Source organism: Geotrypetes seraphini, chromosome 5 (genome assembly GCF_902459505.1).
Source record: "Geotrypetes seraphini chromosome 5, aGeoSer1.1, whole genome shotgun sequence".
NCBI classification, from domain to species: domain Eukaryota; kingdom Metazoa; phylum Chordata; class Amphibia; order Gymnophiona; family Dermophiidae; genus Geotrypetes; species Geotrypetes seraphini.
The window spans coordinates 244,465,282-244,489,006 of record NC_047088.1 but is presented as its reverse complement, the minus strand read 5'-3'; the positions used below and the strand labels follow the sequence as shown (position 1 = coordinate 244,489,006).

General features: G+C 40.8%; 1 protein-coding gene across 1 annotated transcript in view; it reads right to left on the bottom strand.

The window, feature by feature from the left end:
• Window positions 1–1,318: 1,318 nt before the first annotated feature.
• The window catches only part of HACD2 (3-hydroxyacyl-CoA dehydratase 2), a 37,141-nt gene continuing 14,734 nt past the window's right edge, over window positions 1,319–23,725 (bottom strand). Inside the window, exons 3-8 of the mRNA XM_033945311.1 lie at window positions 22,988–23,105; window positions 20,251–20,269; window positions 13,838–13,926; window positions 5,775–5,896; window positions 3,470–3,648; window positions 1,319–1,666 (exon numbers count right to left, since the gene is read on the bottom strand). Of these exons, the coding sequence (XP_033801202.1) occupies window positions 1,584–1,666; window positions 3,470–3,648; window positions 5,775–5,896; window positions 13,838–13,926; window positions 20,251–20,269; window positions 22,988–23,105 (610 nt within the window). The 3' untranslated portion in view covers window positions 1,319–1,583. The remainder of the gene's footprint in view (window positions 1,667–3,469; window positions 3,649–5,774; window positions 5,897–13,837; window positions 13,927–20,250; window positions 20,270–22,987; window positions 23,106–23,725) is intronic.

Here is a 23,725-nt window from a genome sequence, read left to right as displayed (position 1 = left end):
AGTTACTGCCTTCTAAACAGTGCATCCACACCACCAATACACTTACTATACAGTAAGAAAACATTTGTGTGGCAACTGTATGGGATGTTGCATTTAAACTAAATCAATCATATACAACCTTAGATAAAGATATTATTTATCCCATTTAGGACCTCAGCGGTGCAAGCTGTGAGAAGGTTTCATTCACAGAATTGTATGCACTAAAGTCTTCATTGGTCTCAATGTTTTATATATTTTTATATTTAAATACTTCATTTCATAAATAAGTTTTGAAAAGTACTCATCTCTTTTAGAGAAGCATAGCAGGGGCTCTTCACCAACATTGGCTATGTTTCACCCAGGGGGCTTTATCAAGGTATTTTCCCCTTTATTATGCCGGTTCCAGTTTCGGCAGTATCCATGGAACCAGCATAATAAAGGGGAAAATACCTTGATAAAGCCCCCTGGGTGAAACATAGCCAATGTTGGTGAAGAGCCCCTGCTATGCTTCTCTAAAAGAGATGAGTACTTTTCAAAACTTATTTATGAAATGAAGTATTTAAATATAAAAATATATAAAACATTGAGACCAATGAAGACTTTAGTGCATACAATTCTGTGAATGAAACCTTCTCACAGCTTGCACCGCTGAGGTCCTAAATGGGATAAATAATATCTTTATCTAAGGTTGTATATGATTGATTTTGGAATTTAACCTTGGAAAAACAACGTTCTATTGCCTTATATATTTGTGCATTTAAACTAAACCAGGGGTCTCAAAGTCCCTCCTTGAGGGCCGCAATCCAGTCTGGTTTTCAGGATTTCCCCAATGAATATACATGAGATCTATGTGCATGCACTGCTTTCAATGCATATTCATTGGGGAAATCCTGAAAACCCGACTGGATTGCGGCCCTCAAGGAGGGACTTTGAGATCCCTGAACTAAACTAAACCTTAAGTTTGTATACCACATCATCTCCATAAAGATAGAGCTCGGCACGGTTTAAGGAGCAGCAAGTTCAATATTTAACCACATAAACAGGACCCTAACTTAAAATGGATTTAAACTGAGATACCCTTTCAAAAATTCCAAGTCAATTCAAATTATAGTGTTGTCACACCCCTAGTCTTCTGTCGATCACAGCCATTCCAGGAAATCAAGCACGCCCTTAAGTCTATATCAAGACCAAAGCTTCCTACATGCAATCAAGTAATTTTAATAGCAATGCTCTCTGCATTTTGCAATCACCATTTCATGGCACGCACCATAAACCTCAAGCATTGGTAATACAAGTAAATGCAACTTATTTTAGTATATAAAAAAGGCAAACAAGTAAATACAAATACCAGAAATGTTTAGTTTCTTCTCATAGCACAGTACATGCTGAAAACAGAACCATAATCAGATTGCAATTCATCAAAAGGTTAGGTAAGCGCATTAGTTAATTAGGATTCTGAATCCCAGATGCTCTTTTACCTTGGAATTTGCTTTTATGGTCTCGGATAGTTCTTTAAGAAATGTACTGTATACTGGAAAAAGTCTGCTGCGTTAGATCTGTGGAAAATTTTGAAAAAAACAACAACAACAACAACAAAGTGGAAGTTATCCTGACTTCTTGTGCTCCTCAACAGTGTTGATGATCTTTCTCCTCTGGTGAAGCATGTGGAAATACAGCTGTGGAAAAACTAAGCAGAAAAGATGTTTTTGTGAAATGAAACCCCCAAAACAGAGACAAGCTTATTGTCAACTTAGCTGGAAAATTACCAAGGTTTTCTGGGCTCTCGAAGAGCACATGTTCAAGCCTGGAACTGTCAGGGTAAAGTCACTAGGACGTACGCCTGCATTCCTCAGTTTCTTGGCCACACTCGTTAAAAACACCTAAAAAGACGAATGCTGATAGAAGCTGATGAATTTGCTGACTACAGACAAGTGCGACTATCAACAACTCTTGTGAGAATTGCCAGTCTGCAAGGCCACAGAAAATTAACCCCCCCCAAAAACCAACAAAACAACTCTGTGGAGTGACGATGTTCCTAAATGGACTTTATTTGAAAGTGTCAAAGTTCCAAAGGTACACTGAAATCATCCACATAAAATAATTTCATACACATAAAAATAAATCATCCACATAAGAGCCTTAAAGGACCTAGTCCGCTAAAGATACAGGACCCAACACGGTCCGCGTTTCGACAAAAAGTCTTTTTCAGGGGTCCCTGGGGGTCCTATAAAGGTGAGTACGTGGGAAACAATTGTGTGGTGAGCCGGAGGTGAGACACTGCTTGCATTTGCAATGGAAAGGCCACAGCATTTTCTCTGATTTTCCAAAGCAAAATCAGAGACAACATTGCTGGTGAAGACAAAATTTCTTGCACAAAATTTCAGAGAGAATCTTCGGCAATTGCCTGCTTTTTCTGAATCATCTGCGATTCCCAAGCTTTGCTGAATGAGAAAATATAATTATGGCCCCCCAACAAAAGAATTATGGAGATATCCAGCAGTTTCCTGGCCAGAGATGAGTCTAACTACATCTGCCTTGTCAGTTACTACAATTTAGAATTGTAGTAATGAAAATTAGTCCAAATTGAAACTTTTTGGCCCCCCCGGTTATTTTTATTTCCATAAATGGTCTTCTAAAAGTTTCCTAGTTTGAAACGTATTGTAAATTATATTTAGTAGAAGGGTTTCATTCATACCACATAAAGAGAAATGTTGACATAACACAAATTGTGTATGAAATAAGTTACAAAAAACGGAGAAAAACAAACCTCAATTGCAAGCAGCCGGGACTACACAAGTACCCTAAGCCGCTTGCATCATCACTGATTTGTAAAAAAACTCCGTACAAATATATATATTTTGCTTTCATTCATATGCAACCAAATTTATATTTTCAGCGTTCAGTTAGCTTTATGTATATCAAAAGTGGTGAAAGAGAACCCAAACTATCTAAAATAGTTTCACTATCAGCAGCAAAACTGAAATTATAGCAGCCACCACAGGTTCTAATAATCAAAGCATCAATATGCTGTCTTTAATATTAAAAGACAACACAAAAAAGCAATAATTCCACAACAAAAATATCAAATACACAACAAAAGTAGAATAAGACTAGATATTACATTTATCTATTCAATTGCACTATTTGACAAATGCAATGTTGTGGTTTCAATCATTGGTCCAATGGCCATTGGCTGTTATGAGACTGGCAATATGGTCTGAGGTTTCGCCTTCTTCCATAATTGATCTATCAGTGCAATTGAACTGATAAATTTAATATCTAGTCTTATTCCACTTTTGTTGTGTATTTGATATTAAAAGGCCACTTATTTTGCTTGATAAAGGTTGGATAACAACTATGCCAAAACCAAAACCTGACATATATTTAAAGAGGTAAAAGTAAATTTTTTAAGTTTTCTCAATGTTTCTGTGTCATGCACAAACATCTCCCTTTGACCATACAAAGACAAACAGTAAAATGCTATACTTACTTGGAATGTACGAGATCATAACCAGGATTAGGAAAGTATAGTAGTCGAAGGAGAAATTATATTTGTTAGGTAGACTAATGGAATACAACCCAGTTTTTCTCACAATTGGCAAAGCAGCATATATGGTAAGCAATTCGCCTGTGACTCCCATCGGGTACAGTACAATAAAAAGCGTATACCTAAAAGAAAAAAAAAAACTTGGTAATCCAGTTTCATTATTTCTCAATTTACTATTAGCCCTACACTGTTTTTAAAATTTTACACCCACCTAATTCTCTTTTCTTGAAATAAACAATTTGCACAAAAAAAAAAAAAATCTAATGCGGCTTGAATTCTATGTTAAGGCTGCTTAATATGAGCATAAGATATTTGCATAACTGTATAATATAAATTTTACAAAATAAAAAATTTTTCAGCCTGGCTTGTGTGCACATAGAGCATATTTTGTTCTTTCTGAGTCGATGATCAGTGTCTAAGTCGAGAAAGGGATCAGGAGAAGAAGGGAGGATTAGGGCTGTGAAAAACAGAGAAGAAGTAAGAGCAGGATAGGAGAATCCAGGATGGAGGTTCTGGGATTCTATTTCATATTTGCATACTGCTTTTTTCTCCCCCTGCAAAATGGAATTCAAATTACATCTCCCAGAGAACTCCGTTCCTCAGATCAGCCGCTCTTAGCTATACCCTTCTCCTCCATTGACAATTTCAGACTTCGTTCCTTTCATCTAGCTGCCCCTATGCCTGGAATAAATTACCCAAATTTGTTTGTCAATCCCCTTCCCATGTTTAAAAGCAGACTGAAAATCCACTTTTTTTCATATAGCCTTCAATCCTTAACCCTACTCCCTCTGCCCTCCAACCCAGCCAGCTGATTAACCGTTCCCCTTAACTGTATCCATGACATCCTGTTTGTCCATCTTGGATGCTTAGATTGTAAGCTCTTTTGATCAGGGACCGGTAGTGCTATAGAAATAATTCATAGCAGTAATGTGAAGAGTTTCATTCTTTGGGAAGCAGAGCTGAGATTGTGATGTCATAATGCCTCATTCTACCAATAAGAGCCAACCTCATCAGTGATGTCACAATGGCTTGATTGTCCTGTACTCCTCTCTGCCCTCCAACTCAACCAGCAGATTAACTGTATCTATGACATCCTGTCAATACCTACCTGTACGCCCCTCAATATGCTAAAATATTCCCCTCTTTCTTACCCTCCCTCATTCAATCTAGCCCTCCCTTCACACCCCCAGTCTCTTTATTCTCTAGCTGATTCCCCTTTCTCCCTTTTTGAGTTAATAAGGCTGCAAGAAAAGAAAGCAGTGGTACCTCAGGTCATATCCTTATCCTCTGCTAGGGCCCAAATCTGCACTCTGAACTGCAAGAAGCACTAAGTATGATATTGTTAAAACGCCAAATCCCAGGAAGTAGGGGAGAAGAAATAGACAAAGGTGCTATTGCTCTCCTCCTTTTGCTGATGGGTGGGAGGTGCAGGAGAGGGAAGGAAAGATATGAGGAATCTGCTGGATTTTGAGGTGCTTTCTAGAACATTCCAGATACGATAGATAATATTCTGCTTGTAGGCAGTATTATAATGCAAAATAAATTCATATAATAAATCTAGGTTCAATGCTAGAAATCCATAATGCAATTATTGTAAATCTAGCAGATGTGATTAGCAGTCAGTGAACAGTTATTTCTTTAAATTTGCTGATCAGAACATTAGTTACATGTGTTTCTGAAATTATCATGCAACAAATTCTAAAGCTTTGCTTTTCCGACTAATTTCTTTAACTCATTGATTTCAAGGCTTTTCTGTTTCCGATGCCTAAATTGCCACCGTTATCTTTTTGAAGAAACTTATTGACAAAGGACACATTAGCAATGCTGTTTTCTCCTCTTCTCCCCCCCCCCCCTTGAAATCCCTTTTCAGTTAAACTATTGAGAATTTTATTTTTAATTTAATTTTTGTGATATTATTGATCATTGTACTTTTTATTCTAACATGTCTGCAATATTATTGTGCTGTGTTACCAGTCCTGTAATATACTGTATTTTATTTGTAACGTTTTTCCCTTTTTATTATCTTTTTAACCGTTATGATTTTAGTTTAATATGCAGTATATTACATAAATTGAACATTAAGGGCTCCTTTTAATAAGCCGCGTTAGGGCTTTAACGCGTGGAATAGTGCGCTTAACGCCAGCATTGAGCTGGCGTTAGTTCTAGCTGCGTAGCGTGCGCTAAAAACGCTAACGCAGCTTAGTACATGGATTCCTAAATCTCTCTTTGATTTTTCAGTTTACTGTACCTGGCCCATTTGATGAGGTAAGGAAGGTGGTTTAAAAGACTGAATGTATAAAAGGAGTAACGGATTATTTCAGTGATTGTCCAAGCAAAGACAAACAGTAGGACACTGCCTTCATTTTGTACCTGTTGAACAAGAACAAGACAAACATTCATACTGGGCTTTTCTATTATACAAGTTTAACTCATTAGACCCTATGAATCATAGGTTTGCTTGCGTATGAAATTGGTTCCCAAGACAAATTACTACTACTGCAATACAAAAATAGTCCCATGTAGAAGCTCAAAAGCAAGAGTGTAGACAAAGAAAGAAGTGAAAACATAAAAACAAGATCTGTTTAACTCTTTTTTTTCCTCCAAGTTTCAAGGCAGTGACCTGGAATTTCTCTAAAGGAATGCAGATTTTGGCTCATAGGGGTTTTGATCAATAGGATTCATCCATTATGAAAACAATAGATAAAAAAGGTAGGAAAGATTAGGGGCTCCTTTTACAAAGGTGCGCTAGCGTTTTTAGCGCACGCATCGGATTAGCGCGCGCTACCCAAAAAACTACCGCCTGCTCAAGAGGAGGCGTAGCGGCTAGCGTGCGCTATTCCACGCATTAAGGCCCTAACGCACCTTTTTTAAAAAAATCTTTATTCATTTTTCATATTACAACAAATACATATATATATATAACATTTGTCAATGAGTACATCATTTGAAATTCTATCATTTATGACACTAATAGATAAAAAATTTTTATCCCATCCCTCCCACCATTCCAATCTTACATTCAATCAAATATCACATAAATAATCTTTCCTAGTAATCTAAACATTAAATAAATCCAAATTCTCCCCTTCCATCCCTTCTACCTTAAATTGTATCTATAATGTAAAATGGTATCTACTCATTGCAATATTTTGTTAATGGTCCCTTTAAATATCTCTTTAAATTTATTAAAATTCCCTTTTTGCACAGCTATTGTTCTCTCCATTTTGTAAATGTGACATATCAAATTCCACCAGAAGTTATAATTGAGTCTATTCTAATTTTTCCAATTACTTGTAATCTGTTATATAGCGACTCCTGTCATAATCATTAGAAGTTTATTATTCTTTGATGAAATTTGGCTCTTTGTTCTCATTGACATACCAAATAAAATCGTATCATAGGATAATGCTAATGCATAGGAGCCTTACATTTTCACCTTCGATAATTTTCTTTGTTAGTCCCTGTAGGATTCCATACGCTAGGTGTTCAATCCCAACCCGCAATCTGGGAGTTGCGGAAACCAAACACTTTTCTGAGCACATGCTCCTCCCCCTTACAGACAGTTAGAGCTAGTTTAGTCCCAAAGCAAGCAACATTTATTTATTTATTTTAAAAATTTATGAATCGCTTGAATGTCTGGGCTTTTTGAGGACAACGGGATAGAAATTGAAATAAATAAATCAACCCATCCACAATTTTAAGCACAAACAAAAAATGCAGTAAACAAATAAGTCAATCTTCCCTACAAATTTCCTTAATACGGAATGTTTTAAATCTAAAACAAATAATAACCGCAGAGTTAGAGAAAGGAGTCTACAAATAATTGTGCTTTTAACATTTTCTTAAAAGATATGTGATCTTTGCATAATCTCATTATACCTGGAATTGAATTCCAGAGATTTTTACCGACAAGTGAGAAAATAGATATTCTATATTTAACATAATGAATCCCCTCCCTGAATAACTCAGTGACAAGGGTACAGGGGAAGCTCCCCATCAACAAAAAATTTCTGTAATGAACTGCTGTGCACAACATGAAACAAGTAATATACCGGCATAAAGGCAACTCAGAAAAACATTGAGGAACAATGTAGAACTAACCTGCTGTGTGCAACAAGAACCGCATGCAAACAGCACTTCGGCAATGCGCATACTCACAGAAAACTCCATAGGAACTGTCAACCGGCTGGAAAATCTTCAAGCCTGTAAGGAGAATAACCGAGGCAGAAAGAAGCAGGCTACTCCAAACAACTGAGCATACACAGCGAGGGTGGGTCGCATGGAATCCTACAGGGACTAACAAAAAGAAGATTATCAAAGAAAACCTAATCTTCCATTCTGTTACATCCCTTCCGGATTCCATAAGCTAGGTAATGTACCAAAGCAATGGTAGCAGCTAAGGAAGGACAGAAGAACCTGCTCTCAACATCGAGGACCCAAAAGTGGTAGCAGAGCGAGCCATCACATCCATTCGGTAAAACAGGGTAAAGGTATGAAGAGAGGACCAAGTAGTCGCCCTGCAAATTTCTTCTGGATGAATCGTGCGAGACTCCGCTCATGACACAGCTACACTTCTAGTCAAGTGTGCCTTTAGCAAAACCAGCAGCTGCTTGCCGTGGGCAATGTAAGATGTGGAAATGACCATTCGAAGCCACCGAGCGATCAAGGCCTTGGACGTTAGCCGACCACGGCGAGGCGCAGCAGTTAGGACAAAGAGGTGATCAGACAGCTGGAAATCATCCAACTTGCTCAAGATCTGATCTCTTTGTTCTGAGCCTGTGGAATGAAAAGCAGGCAAATGAACTTCCTGGTTGACATGGAAAGCAGAAACCACTTTTGGTAGAAAAGGCAACACTGTACAGAGAACAATTCCTGCATCCATAATACTGAGAAAGGGTTCCCTGCACGAAAGAGCCTGAACCTCCGAAATATGTCATGTTGAGAAAATGGGACCAGAAAGACAGTCTTGATTGTCAGATCCAGAAGAGAAGCATCCTTCAGTGGCCCGAATGGAGCTTCTCCAAGTCCCTGCAGAATGATGTTGATTCCATGAAGGGAAAGGATAACAAAGGATGCCGCAAACGAAGCACTCCTCTCAGAAACCAAGACACATCTGGATGAGTAGTAAGCCAACTAGAGCCCCTGCGCATCCTTAAGCATGAAAGGCCTGCAACCTGAACTTTAAGGGAGGCCACTGCAAAACCCTTCTATAGGCCAACCTGAAGAAAGGCCAGGACCACCAAAATTGGAGCCTTCTCAAGCTCCACCTGGTCCTTAGCACACCACTGTTGGAAAGCCTTCCAGACTTTGGCATAAGGAGCCATAGTAGAGGGTTACTTGGACTTCAAAAGCGTTAAGATGACTACCTCTGAATAACCACGCTTCATCAAGACTGAGTGCTCAAGAGCCATGTTGTAAGCACTTTGGGTTCTCCATGGGCACAGGACCCTGACTGAGAGGGTAGTGATGAAAAGGAAGTTTGAATTTCTTGTCCCGTTGAAGCCAGATGAGGTCCACGTACCATGGATGACAAGGCCAGTCTGGAGCAACTAGAATCACAAGGCCGGGATGCATCGCTGTCCAGCAAAATTACCCAACCTACCAGAGACCATGGAGGGATCACAAAGGAGCTCATGAACCAGTCAGGGCTGGCGCAAGGCATCCAAACCTACGCTTCTGCACTCTGTTCTTCGAATAAGAAACGCCTAACCTTCGAGTTCTCTGCTGAAGCCATCAAATCCATCTGGGGCTGCCCCCAGCACTGTATGATCAGAGAGAAAGCTTTTTGCGAGAGGGACCATTCTCCTGGGTCGAGGACTTGTCGACTGAGAAAGTCTGCCTCACCATTTTTGACTCTGAACACATGGGCTGCCGAGAGAGAGACAGAAGATGTAACTTCACCCAGCGAAACAGAATGCGAGCTTCCTGGCCTAAGGGAGGGCTTCTTATGCCCCCTTGATGATTTATGTATGCCAATGCCGTGGTGTTGTCAGAGAATACTTGCACCACTGGGCTGGAGAGCAAGTAACGCAAACTGATTTGCCCGGAACTCCAGACAATTGATCGACCAACGTTTGGAGTCCACTGTCCCTGAATGGAGTGGTCCCTGAAGTGAGCACCCCAACCCAATAAGCTGGCATTCGTCATCAGAGGCATCCACTCTTGATATCTGAAGAAGCCTGCCCTGGTGGAGAGCCCCTCTGAAGCCACCAGCTCAAACTGCTATGAGCTGGTTCCATTCAGGGGAGCAGCATCTGAAGGGGATGACGCTGTAGAGACCACCGAGATAGGAGGGAGTCCTGCAGAAGGTGCAGGCTGCCCTGGACCCCAGCACCTGCAGATAATGCCAGACCGTGGGAGCTGAACGGTCTAGATCTCTGATCTGCTGCTGAAGTTTCTGTCTGCGTGCCTCTGGAAAAAATACACGACCCTGCTGGGTGTTGAAGAGAAGGTCCAAGGACTGTGACGGCATCAATTGGCTTTCCTGAAGTTGACAATTTAACCTAAGGCCTGTAGCAGAGATACCACCATCTCTACTGTACTTTTGCACTTCTGCCGAGATGGAGCCCAGATCAACTGGTCATTCAGGTAAGGATGGACCTGGATACTCTGTCTGTGGAGAAAAGCTGCCACAATCACCATCACTTTGGTGAAAGTGTGGGATGCTGTCGCCAGCCCGAAAGTCAGAGCTGCAAAATGGAAATGCTGTTGCAGAACAAGGAAACACAGAAACCTGTGATGATCCGGGTAGATCGTAATATGGATGTAAGATTCTGTGAGATCCAATGATGCCAGAAACTCTGAGAGAGATTGCCACAATGATTGTGTGCACAGTTTCCATTCGGAAATAAGGAATCCGCAAGAAACGATTGACCCATCCTCCTAGCCTTTCTTTGGCACGATGAGGTATAAGGAGTGTATGCCGCAGCCCGATTTGTGCTCTGGTATGGGTTCTGTTGCTCAGATGTCTAAGAGATGCTGCAGGATATCATGGACCTTAGACTCCTTCTCTGGTCAACCTGCCAGGGAGTCCAGAAACAAGTCTTATCTTGTGCCCCTCTCAAATAATGTCCAATACCCAATGATATGAGGAAATGCAAGCCCATTACTGGCAAAACTGAGAAAGACGGCCCCCTATATGAGAAAGCCCCGCCTGACCTTTGGTGTCATTGGAACGTCTTAGGAGCTGGAGCTGCCTGGAATCCAGAGACCTGAAGGCGTCTGGAATTGTTATTGTTATTATTGTAATGAGGGCAGAAGCCCTGGGAATATATCTGAGAGGAAGAGCCTGCGGTTTCCTGACAAAACCTTTGCGAGGAACGAAAATTACTATGGTGCCTCCTGAAGTACAGCAAGATCTGTTCACAGGGGGAGACTAAGGGCAACAATCTGTCACACTGGTCATGAGGTCATCCAGACCCTTTCCAAAAAGCAGCTGTCCCTTGAAAAGGAAGTTTGCTCAGAGTGGCCCCTGCCCAATGACTGAGCCACAAGAGTCTGGCATGCAGACACTGCATACACCGAGACCTTACTAAAGAACTCGAATGAGATCATAAAGGGCGTTCGCCACATAATCCACACTGTCAATCACCAGTGGACACATTGCTCAATCTCGTGAGACAGGCACGTGCCACAAAGGAGGTGGCTGCTGCCACTTTGATACCCGAAGAAGCCACTTTGAAAAGCTTTTTTAAAACAATGTCCACTCCATGATCCTGAGAATCCTTGAGCATCCCCCCCTCCATTACTAGGAGGGCTGTATACTGGGTAACCTGTGCCACAGCGGGATCCACCTTAGGTTTGCTCAAAAAACTGCTGAAAATCAGGAGCCAGTGAATAGAGCTTACACATAGCCTTAGATAGTCAGAAAGAGCTTTCCGGGGTATCCTATTACTGTGTAATCAGACTAAGCAGCTATGGATGGGATGGAAAAAGGAAGTCAGCACATGAGAACAGTCCATGACCGAACACCCAAATCCAGACTTTCAGGGTAGCCAAGGTGACTAGACTCTGTAAGGGTATCAGAGAACCAAAACAGAAGCAGTGTCAGGAGATAGAAGAAGCATAATATCTGAATGGCAGCTGATGCAATCGAGTTCTGCCACAGCTGGATAAGAAGGCTCCCAAACAGGAAGCTCCGCCACTGGCGCAACCGGTTGAAAAAGATCCGTGTCCGCTGGCTGAATACGCTTTCCAGAGGAGCTAAATAAAGTTTGGTGAAAAATCCCACCCTGCGTCCAGAGACATTCGCATTACTTCAAAAGAGCCCCAGACTCGGAATGCAGGCATTTGGCACCAGACTCCAGAAAGGCCTCTGGGCAAGATTTGTTCCCCAAGTCATAGACCCAAGCTCAGTCCTGGAGTACATAGAGGAGGTTAAGTCTGAAGCCCCCGCCCCCAGCACGCAACAGCACGTGGTACACGGTTGCTGATCCTGCGCAATCAATGCACACATTTGACAGATATGGGGCTGGGGAGTCCATCCCAAATGATTTTTAATTAAATTGAGGGCTTTTGAGGCAGAAATAAAACTTTGAAAAAAAGATTGATAAAAATCCAAGATGGCCACCACCAACGAATTTACGCCAGAAACAGCAAAAATAAACAAAATCCAAAAATAAAAAATAGTGATTTGGGGTCTGGGGAGGTGGGGGACCTGAACTCTACCCTCAGAAACTGTGAAAAATGACTTTATAAACACATTTAAAAAGCCATCCCTGAAGTTCCCATAGGAAATAATGGAAGGCTACTCACAAGTCTTCTGCAATGCAAGCCTGTCAGCACTTTTTAACACAGCAGTTGAATGGAGAAAAAGATTTTCTGCCTCAGAAACAGCTCCAAAGTACCAAACTTGAAGATCTTCAGACTTCTAGTTGGCTGGACACTGACTGTATCCTCTGCCCCCACGGATCCTTTGTCACGCAATTGGGGGCGGGAAAAGCAGCCTGCGCCCTGAAACTCGGGAGAGCTTCACTTCCGACGCACACAGCCTGCGCTGAAACCCCTGATGAAGTCAGCGGGTAAGTGAACTCCCAGGGGAATGGATCCCGAATCTAAGAAGGGTGACACGCAGCAGGCTGGCTTCACAGATCCACCAAAATTTCTCTGTAAAGCAGCAGTCCAGCACTGCATGACTGCATCCTTTTCTCCAACAAGGGACCACTGAAAAGGGGGGTGCTGAAGCCACCAAAAGATGAACTTTAAGTGAAAAATAAGAAAAAGAAATAGAGCAACAGTAAAAGACTTCTGCAGATTGCTTGCAGAAATTGAAACTAGCTCTAACTCTGTAAGGGGGAGGAGCATGTGCTCAGAAAAGAGTGTGGCTTTCTGCAACTCCCAGATTGTGGGTTGGGATTGAACACCTAGCATATGGAATCCAGAAGGGACATAACAGAATGGTAATTAATGAAAACAAGGTCTAAACTGTGTGAAAAGACTTAAGTGGAGTCATAGATTAGTTTGACCAATTTTTCTCTCCAAACTTTTATAATATGGATTACCTGTTCTGTGAACCTGTAGAGCACTATATTACAATATTATTTACAGTGATGATAAAACAACTCATACAACTCATACATTGTTTCCCTGCATAGTTTGGGTAAAATGGGTATTAACAAATTATCCATCTTTTATGGTGTTTAAATGTTGTCAAAAAGAATATATCTCTAATCTAAGCAACCCAAGACAACTAGGTATGTTTCCATTTTTTTTACCTCCAAATAATATACAACACTATACAATAAGCACCTCTGGAGAAGTACTCAACTAAAAACCAACTTTCATTTCAGTCACAATAATATTAAAGCAAAGCATCCTTTAAACAACTGATATACAAGTCTGTTCTCTTAGGCATCCATGGCTGGTGTCATGACTGTTGCAGTTATCTGGGTCTTGCCGTGTCAGTGTAGCTAGAACCTATCCAGATGCGGCGAGACCTGGACAACTGCAACAATGATATATATGAGTACAAAAAATGATTTTGAATGTTGTAATTCATAATTACATTAACTCGAGACCAAATAATAATCAAAAACCCACACCACATTCACTGATCACTTTCTAGCCCTCCAGTTGTTGAGCCTGGACTGATTACTGTTGGGAGACAGGATACTTACCCCTTCTTCTACGAAACTGTGCTAGCAAGCGTGGGGAGCCTTGCTGAATGGCCCGCGCTGCTTATAGGAACTCAATGAGCGTCAGGAGCAGCGCGGGCCATTCAGCGAGGCTCTCTGTGCTAAAAAACGCTTGCGCGGTTTCATAGAAGAGGGGGTTAGTTCACTAGTTTAACCTAGTATGATGATTCTTTCTTACCTCCCTTACACTGTGTGTTACTGCCCAGGTCAGGAAAACCCTCGACATGACTTGGAAAGCTGTCAGGACAACAGAAGAGGGCACAATACCTGGAAGAGAACATGGGATCAGTAAATATCTGCAATACTCTTAACAGAAACATACAAATGTGTACAAAGACAAACAGAGAACTGAGCTTCTTTTTATCATCTTCATTGCTACTCTGTCTTCATTTTAAGAGTAGCTTTTCTCTGGCTCTAATATTTTCAAGAAAACAGGCAAATGCATTCTAAGAAGGAACCTCATTACTCCACCCAATGTAGACCCTGAAAGGCCATTATATGTAACTATTATAGCAAAGCACTTTTACCATTATACAAAAACAAACAAACCACATGAGTTTGGCTTTTGTTTTATTTGGAAAAACTATTATCCAAAATTGATTTTCTTCAAATATTTTATTATAAAGAAAATGTCCATCATCAAGAAACATAGAACCATGATGGCAGATAAAGGCCAAATGGCCCATCTAGTCGGCACATCCGCAGTAACTATTATCTCTTTCTCTCTCCGAGAGATCCCACGTGCCTATCCCAGGCCCTTTTGAATTCAGACACAGTCTCTGTATCCACTACCTCTTCCGGGAGACTATTCCACACATCTACCACCCTTTCTGTAAAAATGTATTTCCTTAGATTACTCCGGTGCCTATCCCAGGCCCTTTTGAATTCAGACACAGTCTCTGTATCCACTACCTCTTCCGGGAGACTATTCCACACATCTACCACCCTTTCTGTAAAAATGTATTTCCTTAGATTACTCCGGTGCCTATCCCAGGCCCTTTTGAATTCAGACAATCTCTGTCTCCTCTACCTCTTCTGGGAGACTGTTCCATGCATCTACCACCCTTTTTGTAAAAAGGTATTTCCTTAGATCACTCCGGAGCCTATCACCTCTTAACTTCATCCTATGCCCTCTCAATGCAGAGTTTCTTTTCAAATGAAGGAGACTCGACTCATGCGCATTTACATTACGTAGGTATTTAAACGTCTCTATCATATCTCCCCTCTCTCGCCTTTCCTCCAAAGTTTACAGATTGAGATCTTTAAGTCTGTCCCCATACGCCTTATGATGAAGACCACATACCAATTTAGTAGCCTTCCTCTGGACCAACTCCATCCTTTTTATATCTTTTTGAAGGTGCGGCCTCCAGAATTGTACACAATATTCTAAATGAGGTCTCACCTCTTGAATTTTTCATACTATTGCCTTGTGTCACCTGAAATGTTATTGAGGAGATACTTATAGGAAGTTTTACTTGAAGATTCTGATAATATTGTTATATTGAATTATTATGTAAACTGTAATTGAAGAGGGCGACTTAGAGGTGTAGGAATTTGAGTTGTTGGACTAAACTATTTTTCTAGAAATACAAGGGCTGTACCGAAGGTAATGCAAAGAAACACATTAAAAGTTATGCAGTTTTTAAATTACTTTCGGTACAACCCTCATTATCTCAAGATATATATATATATATATTCCATGTTTTTTGCTTGAGTAATGCATTATTTAAACATCTTTTTCTATTATTAGCAAAGAGGAGTCCTTTTTAATCCCCAAAAATAGGTTTAGTATGCAATATATATATATATATATATATATATATATATATATATATATATATATATATATATATATATATATATATATATATATATATATATATATATATATATATATATATATATATATATATATATATTATATATTATATATTATATATTATATATTATATATTATATATTATATATATATATATATATATATATATATATATATATATATATATATATATATATATATATATATATATATATATATATATATATATATATATATATATATATATATATATATATATATATATATATATATTTTGTGCTTTACTTAAATGATGCATTATTAAACATATTGTGACCTTAATATCAACCTAGAATCCTCTATACTCCCAAAATAAAAGCCCCGTTCACCTATAAGTGAATGCTATGGCACATCTAAGTGATGTCTAAATTGCGTCTACCTAACTCGTTTCCACCTAATGTCCTGATTTTGCAACACCTACATTTTAGGCATTAGATAAACGCGTTAGCACGCTTAACAGCATGCGATTCTGTAAATGGATGTCCAAATCAAAGCCACTCCCACGCCTATCTTTTAGACGCAGCTTTTTCCAATGGACGTCCATGAAATTGTGGACATCTATTTGTAGAATCGCGTCCAGCATTAGGACGCCTAAGTTCCAGTTATTGCTTGTTAAAGCCGTTAATTTGGCTTATTATCCACTTTATTTGGACACCTAAGTCACTGGACATCTGCATTGTGGATGCCTAAAATTAGATGTCATTTACAGAATTTTCCCCTTTGAAATTTCTTGTTTAATCTTTTTCTCTCTTGACCCTTGTCTAGATATTTTTTTGTATTCAAATTAATTCAAAATAAAAAATAACTTCAACATTGGAAGATTAGGTTCTTACCTGAATAATCTTCTTTCTGGAAGAGGGTATAGGAATCTGTACTCAGGCTGTTTATTGAGTACTTGCATAAGCCATATTCTTCCTCTGGGACTGGCTCTATAGCTCGAATATCCAACAGTCTGAACTGTGGCTTGGACCCTGGCCTCCTTCTTCGGTTTTCCCACCGGAGAATCCAAAAACAAGTCCAGGAGAGTGTGACAGAACTCTATCTTGTGACCTTCCCGGATAAGATCCAGAACCCAGCGGTACAAGCTCTGCACCCATGCCCCCCCCCAAAAAAAAATTCCATCAGCCTTTCTCAGGGGGCTCAGATGGCATCCTGCCATCACTGTGCTTTCTTGGAAGCTGGGGCAGGTGCAAACTAGAGGGTTTGAGGTCACCTGGGACCACCAAACTTCTGTCTGGCTCCCCGATAGGACCTATGAGATAAGGCCCTTCATAGTACTGATGAGAGCACCATGAGCCTCAAACATTCCCCCGAACAGTCCCTCTGGGAGCTTGAGGTCTGCCGTATGGCAGCCTTGGGCCGGTAGCCCATTACACTAGCAATAAGGACATGCAGACCTTTCTCAAAGAGCTTCTGCCTCTTAAAGGGGACTCTGCTCAAAGCAGCATTGGACACTGATTGAGATAAGGCCCCTTCATAGTACTGATGAGAGCACCATGAGCCTCAAACATTCCCCCGAACAGTCCCTCTGGGAGCTTGAGGTCTGCCGTATGGTAGTCTTGGGCCGGTAGCCCATTACACTAGCAATAAGGTCATGCAGACCTTTCCCAAAGAGCATCTGCCTCTTAAAGGGGATTATGCTCAAAGCAGCGTTGGACACCGAGTCCCTCGCCCGTTGCCTGATCCAGAGTATGCAGCTGATGGAAATGGAATAAGGCGAAACTTTACTCATGAGCCATAATCTAGTGTGGCATTTTTTTTCATTCAAAGAATAGTTAAGCTCTGGAATGCGTTGCCAGAGGTTGTGTTAAGAGCGGATAGCAAATCTGGTTTAAGAAAGGTTTGGACTATTTCCTGGAGGAAAAGTCCATAGTCTGTTATTGAGAAAGACATGGGGAAAGCCACTGCTTGCCCTGGATCAGTAGCATGGGTATTGCTCCTTGGGTTTTGGCCAGGTACTAGTGATCTGGATTAGCCACCATGAGAACAGGCTCCTGGGCTTGATGGACCATCAGTCTGACCCAATAAGGGTATTTTTATGTTCTTATGGCATGCACGTGCCACAAACCAGCCACTGCTGCAGCCTTGATTCCCAAGGCCAGCACCTCAAACTGTGGCTTGAGAACCACATCTAACCTGCGGGCCTGCATATCCTTCAGCATCACACCCAACTTAAAATCCTGACCATGTCCCATAACATACTTCATATTGGTATCCCCCTCCCCCCGCCCGAACTTTCCGCTCTACTCATGAACATTGCCTCGTCCCTTCTGTTTACTGCTTTCAATTTGAATTCATGAGACACCAAGCCTTCTACTGTATTACATTACATTAGTGACTTTTGTTCCGGCATTACCTCGCGGTTCAAGGCGGATTACATAAGAGGTTATCTGGACATTTCCAGAAGTGTTACAGAGTGGAGCGGGTTACTTCGGGGGATTGAAATGCTTCCTGCAGTGTTAGTTTGTCTTGATGGATTTCTTGAATAGCAGGGTTTTTATTTCTTTTCTGAAAGTTTTGCAGTCTGGTGTCGTGATCAGTAGATTGGATAGTTGGTGGTATAGTTTTGCTGTCTGCGTGGCCAGTAGGCCATCGTACATTTTTTTGCGTTTGACGCCTCTGATTGAGGGGGGGGGTGTGCGTGAATGGTGTCTGGGTTCTCCTTTGCCTGATTGTGGTAGTTTTTGATAAGGCGGTTGTTCAAGTAAGCTGGGCTGTCTCCATTCATGGCTTTGAATAGCAGACAGTAAAATCTGAATAGTATTCTTGCTTGTATTGGGAGCCAGTGTGAGTCGAGGTATGTGGCGGTGATGTGGTTGTATTTCTTCAGTGAATAGATCAGTCTCAGAGCTGTGTTTTGTACCGTTTGTAGTTGTTTTATCATGACTGCAGGGGAGATAGCGGATGTTGCAGTAGTCTAGAAGTCCTAGGACTAGGGATTGGACCATGAGCTGGAATTGTTTTCTGTCAAAGAAATTTCAGATTTGCCTTAAGTTTCAAATGACCGCGAATGATTTCTGTATTGTTTTGTTGATTTGTGGTTGCATGGTACAGCTTCTATCTATCATGACTCCCAGAAGTCTTAGGATGGGTTAAATGGGGTATGTGATTGAGTTTATTAAGTTTCTTATGGTTGGGGCTTGGTTTTCTTCAAGAAGTATAAATTTTGTTTTGCTGGGTTCAGTTTTTGTCCCTTCATTCCGAAATGCTCTCTTTGTTTACATTTGAGCCAAACCTTCCTACCTTTACATTTACAGTCCTCATCTCCCAAACCTTTTGTAGGCCACTGGCATGATATGTCTGCTCAGTTGGGTAGCTGACACTAATTCTCCTCCTTTGGACCCTGCTTTATGTCATAGCTGCTATCTAATGACCATTTTCACTGTTCTTCTCTCCCCTGCTGTGCAAAGTGGGATACACAGTAAACCCCTTCAAATTTGCAGTTCACAAATTGTGGACTCAGTAATTTGCGGTATTTTCTGACTGGCGTATCAAAGCAGCTCCTGATTGGTGTAACCATGACTTTAGTACCAGGAAGATGCGGTCGGCGCCCCAGCTGCCCTCTCCCACCTTCAATCAACTGAAAAACCATATTCGCGGTCTTTCAAAATTCGCAGAAGTTCCTGGAATGGAACCCCAGCGAATGTCGGGGGAGTACTGTATTTCAATGACTGGATCAAGTTTCAAGTTTATTTATTCTTAATGAATCGCCTATTTTAAATCACTAAGCGATGTACAAAGCCTTAATACATACAGATTGAAACCTTAACACATGCAAGTTAAATGTTATTGACAATATAAAGTAAAAATTTTCTTAAATATTAAACATACTTAATTACATACGTATATTAAAATGTTAGTTAGGGTATAGAGACCTACTTGAATTGTGAGGATAAATAGGGAAGAAATTACAATAATTGGATAGGAAAGGAAGAGTAATAACAAAGGGAAAAACAAATAGGAAGGGGAAATAAATTTATAGATAAATAAAAAAGCAAGATAAACTATTAAAATTCATATGCATCTTTAAAGAGAAATGTTTTTAGTGTTTTTTTAAAAATGGATAAATCTTTTAATTCCCTAATGTGTTGCGGTAAGAGATTCCAAGACTGAGGGGCAATAACAGAGAACATGTCGTTACGCCTAGTTCCAATCACCTTCAACGAGGGGACCGACAAAAGGTTGGAAGAAGATGAGCGAAGTGAACGAGTCGTGTTATTCGGGATTAACCATCTATTAATGAATTGTGGCTCGTTGAAAGTGATGGTTTTAAAAACTAAAAATAAAAGTTTAAACGTAATACGGTGTGTTACCGGTAACCAATGAGATCTGATAAGAAGGGGAGTAACATGTGAGAAGAAGTATTTTCCTCTAAGTTTTGATATTGTGATAATCATAGATTTGTTCTTTTGACAAAAAGTAAGTCATGAACATCTAAAAATGCAACTATTTGTTCAGAAACCACCATCAGCATAAATTTGAATAGTCTAGGTCCTTTCTATTTCTGCAGAGTTCTGTTCTGGCCCATCCAGTACAAAATAGTCAAAAACATTTCTTAAAATTTCAGAGTGCCAATCGATACTGGTGTTTATACTATGTTACATGATAAAGTTCTTTAAGAATTTTCTGATGCACTTGTTGTAAGTTGTAAAAATGAATAAAGAATTTTAAAAAAGAAGAATTTGCACATCATCTCATGATATTTGTCAATTTCAAAAATTGTGAATTCTTACCTATTGCACAATGCAGAATCTAGAAGTAAAAAATACATTCAAATCAGTAAATGTTTCAGCTTGCCGCAACTTTTAAATCAAAAAACATTTATGAATATTTGTTGGTATTTATGTATTCATCCATTGAAATAGCTGTTGGAAAGATCTAAATTGTCCACATACAAAAATGTACTGAACTATTTTTATATTTTATTTTTCCTTTATTACTAATTAGTAAGGAAACCAGAACAGAGTATTTTGTACACCATCTTCATCATTTGGTCAGTGCTACAGGGTTTAGAATTGATTGGTCCACATCCAAATTATTTTCATTATTTTATTTTCACAATAAAAAACTGACATCAATGTCAATTATGTCTAAGTGAAAGCAGACATACCGTATATGCTCGAATATATATCGATCTAATTATAAACCAAGGTAGCCTTCTCCCCCCAAAATGGTGGGCAAAGGTTCACTCAAATATAAATCAGGGTGTTTACATTCAATTGCCCTGCTTTGCTCCCAGCCCTCCTTCCCTCCCTGCCCAGCTCTGCACCTAGCCTCTGATGCTCACTGCAGGCCTCCCTTAAGCCCTGGTGGTCTAGCAGTGAGCCCGGACAGCAGTGATCCTTCCCATTTTCTGTCCCGGCCAACTGTTAATCACCCCGCCTCCTGGAACCTGTTGCAGGCCTCCTATGTGCTTGATTAAGGTCTAGCGATGAGTTAGGACAGGAGTAATTTTACCATATCCTGTCCCGGCCAACTGTTAACCACCTCACCTCCCTCTTGCCTCCAGGACCCCGCTTCAACATGCCTTTGAACCCTGGTGGTCTAGAGGTGAAGAGGGCAGGAACTATCTTTGTTCACTACTGCCTCATGCAGAGATTCAATCAGAAATAGTTTCTGGGAGTTCCTGCAGCAGTCTCGCAAATTCCCATGGTGTCACAAGACTGCCCTGGGAACTTGCAGCAGTCATTTCTGATCGTGGCTCTGCACGGGGCAGGAGCAAATGAAGACACCCCGCTTCACCTCTAGACCATCGGGGTTCAAAGGTATGTTGTAGAGGGGTCCGGGAGGCGGAAGGGAGGTGGGGTGGTTGGCTGGGACAGGACACGAGAAGGATTGCTCCTGTCCTGCTCACCACTGGACCACCAGGGCTTAATCAGGCCCATGTGAGGCCTGCGATGGGTTCCAGGAGGGAGGCAGGGTGGTTAACAGTTGGCCAGGACAGGATGCAGGAAGGATTGCTCCTGTCCCAGCTCCCCGCTGGACCACCAGGGCTTAAGGCAGGCCCACGAGAAGCCTAGAAGGGTCCGGGAGGGGGAGTGCACAGACCTAAGGACCCGAATATACACAGAGACCCCTATTTTGGGCCCTAAAATCTCAGGTTTATATTCGAGTATATACAGTAATTAATGAATCTTAAGCAGACAATATATACTTGACTGAGGTAAAATGGTATGGAGGGAAAGGATGGTACAAGGTTGGAATTTCTCTGTCACTATTCTGTGAATGAGCCAGATTCAGTAAATGGCACTGAAACAATTCAGCACTAAGCGCTATTTTATGAAAGGCACACGCCTTATACAGAACAGAGTTTAGTGTGTATCCCACACCTACTTTTGGGTGTTGGACATAAGCTTGCTAAAACTTGGTGTAAATGATGGCACCCAAGTTAGGCACTATTCTGTAATTCTGAACACAGCTTTTCGGAATGTTCCAGACTCGCCCATGGCCATGCCCCCTTTTTTGAGATACACACCACGGAGTTAGGTGCCATGCCTTATAGAATAGTACACAGCCAGATGTATGTGAAAATTTTAATGAGTGCCAATTATCAGTAATTGAGTGTTAGCACCCAATTATTGATGGTTCAGAGCTCTTTATCCAATTTATTTGCCTGCACATGGCAGAGGCGTGCCCAAAGTTGAGCACCATATATAGAATCCAGAGGTCAATATCCAGATGGAGCAATGAAAGAAGGCTTGCTTGCGAGGGATGGCTAGAAAAATGTAGCTCCTTATGTATATAATAGTAAAAAATGACCCTACAGTCCTGATCAGAGAACCCTTTTACAGGATGGAACTAGAAATCTCACACATATACACACTTGACTGCATTTAAACTTATACAGTAGATTCTCAGTTATACTTCACCCATAGGGATTGGTAGATGCCAGATAAATGTAGTTTCTGGTTGCTTGAGAGTTACTATTAAAAACAGTTTTGTTTTCCTTCCCACTTCACCTTTCTGGTCTGAGTCACTCTCTCTTCCTCTCTCTATTATCCCCCTCCCCAACTTGGAGGAACAGCGTCTGTTCCTCCCTTTCCTCCCTCCTTTCTTGGCTGGGTCACTTTCTCTACCCCCCACCACCGACTTATGGGTCCAGCATCCATGTCCTTTCCTCCCCTACACACACTTTTGGTCCACTTTCACCCCACTGGATCTGCCCTCCCTCTGTGCGGGTACAGCTAGTATCTCTTACCTGCATCTCTCAAAGCAGCAGCCGGTCGGAAGTGATGCGGCAGAGGAAAGGCTCTGTTTACTGTGCTGCCTCTGCTGACCAGTTGCTGCTTCAGGGGCTGAAGGGTCAGGGTTGTTGGGTCAGGACCAGCTGTCGCTGCTGCTGCTTTGGGGGTTGAAGGAAGGACTATTTCTGGTTTGTTGAGAGTGCTGGTTGGTTTGAGTACCGGTTAACTGGGATTCTACTGTTTAATTATCCTAGCAGGGAAACAAATAGTAAATGACAGTACCTACCTCAAGAAGAGCTCCAGTCTGGAAAAATTTCAAGGGCTTCTCAATTGAGTAGTAGAGGTTGTGATAGTTACCCTTGGCCAAATATGCACGAACAAGACCAACTGCTATTACAAGCCACCTGAGAAAAATAAATAAAGATACTTTATTTAATATTAGTTGTCTGGTCTTTCAAGGAGCTTGAGGTGATGTACAAAGAAAAAGAAACTATAAGAAATATATATATAATCTATATATCTATATCTATATACACACAGATGTTTGGACATGTGATGAGGGTGCATTCACTAGAAAAGGAGGGGCTACACGGAATGGTCAGTGGTAAAAGGAAGCTGGGGAGACCAAAAGCCCATTGGCTGGATACCATCAAGAATGATACACGAATGAACATCAAGCAAGTGAAAGAAGCCTTGGAAAACAGGGAAGCTTGGCGAGGACTGGCCTACAGAGTATTCAAGGGTTGGACACCTGAATGGGTGTGTGGGTGTTTTACAAATAATTTAATTTACTGAATGTAGGGAACAGTATAATATATAATTGTGATAATATACTAAATTGCTATGTGCATATCACAATCTTGTTCTTTGAAACTCATAATATGTAAATAGTGCTCAGTCCACAACCTATAGTGTTTAAGTGTAACAAAACCCCACAACACAGGCTGCCATCAGACCATCATAGCACTATTCTTGTCTGTACAATCAAATACTGTTCTAATAAAGTGCTTCTGTGACTCATAAA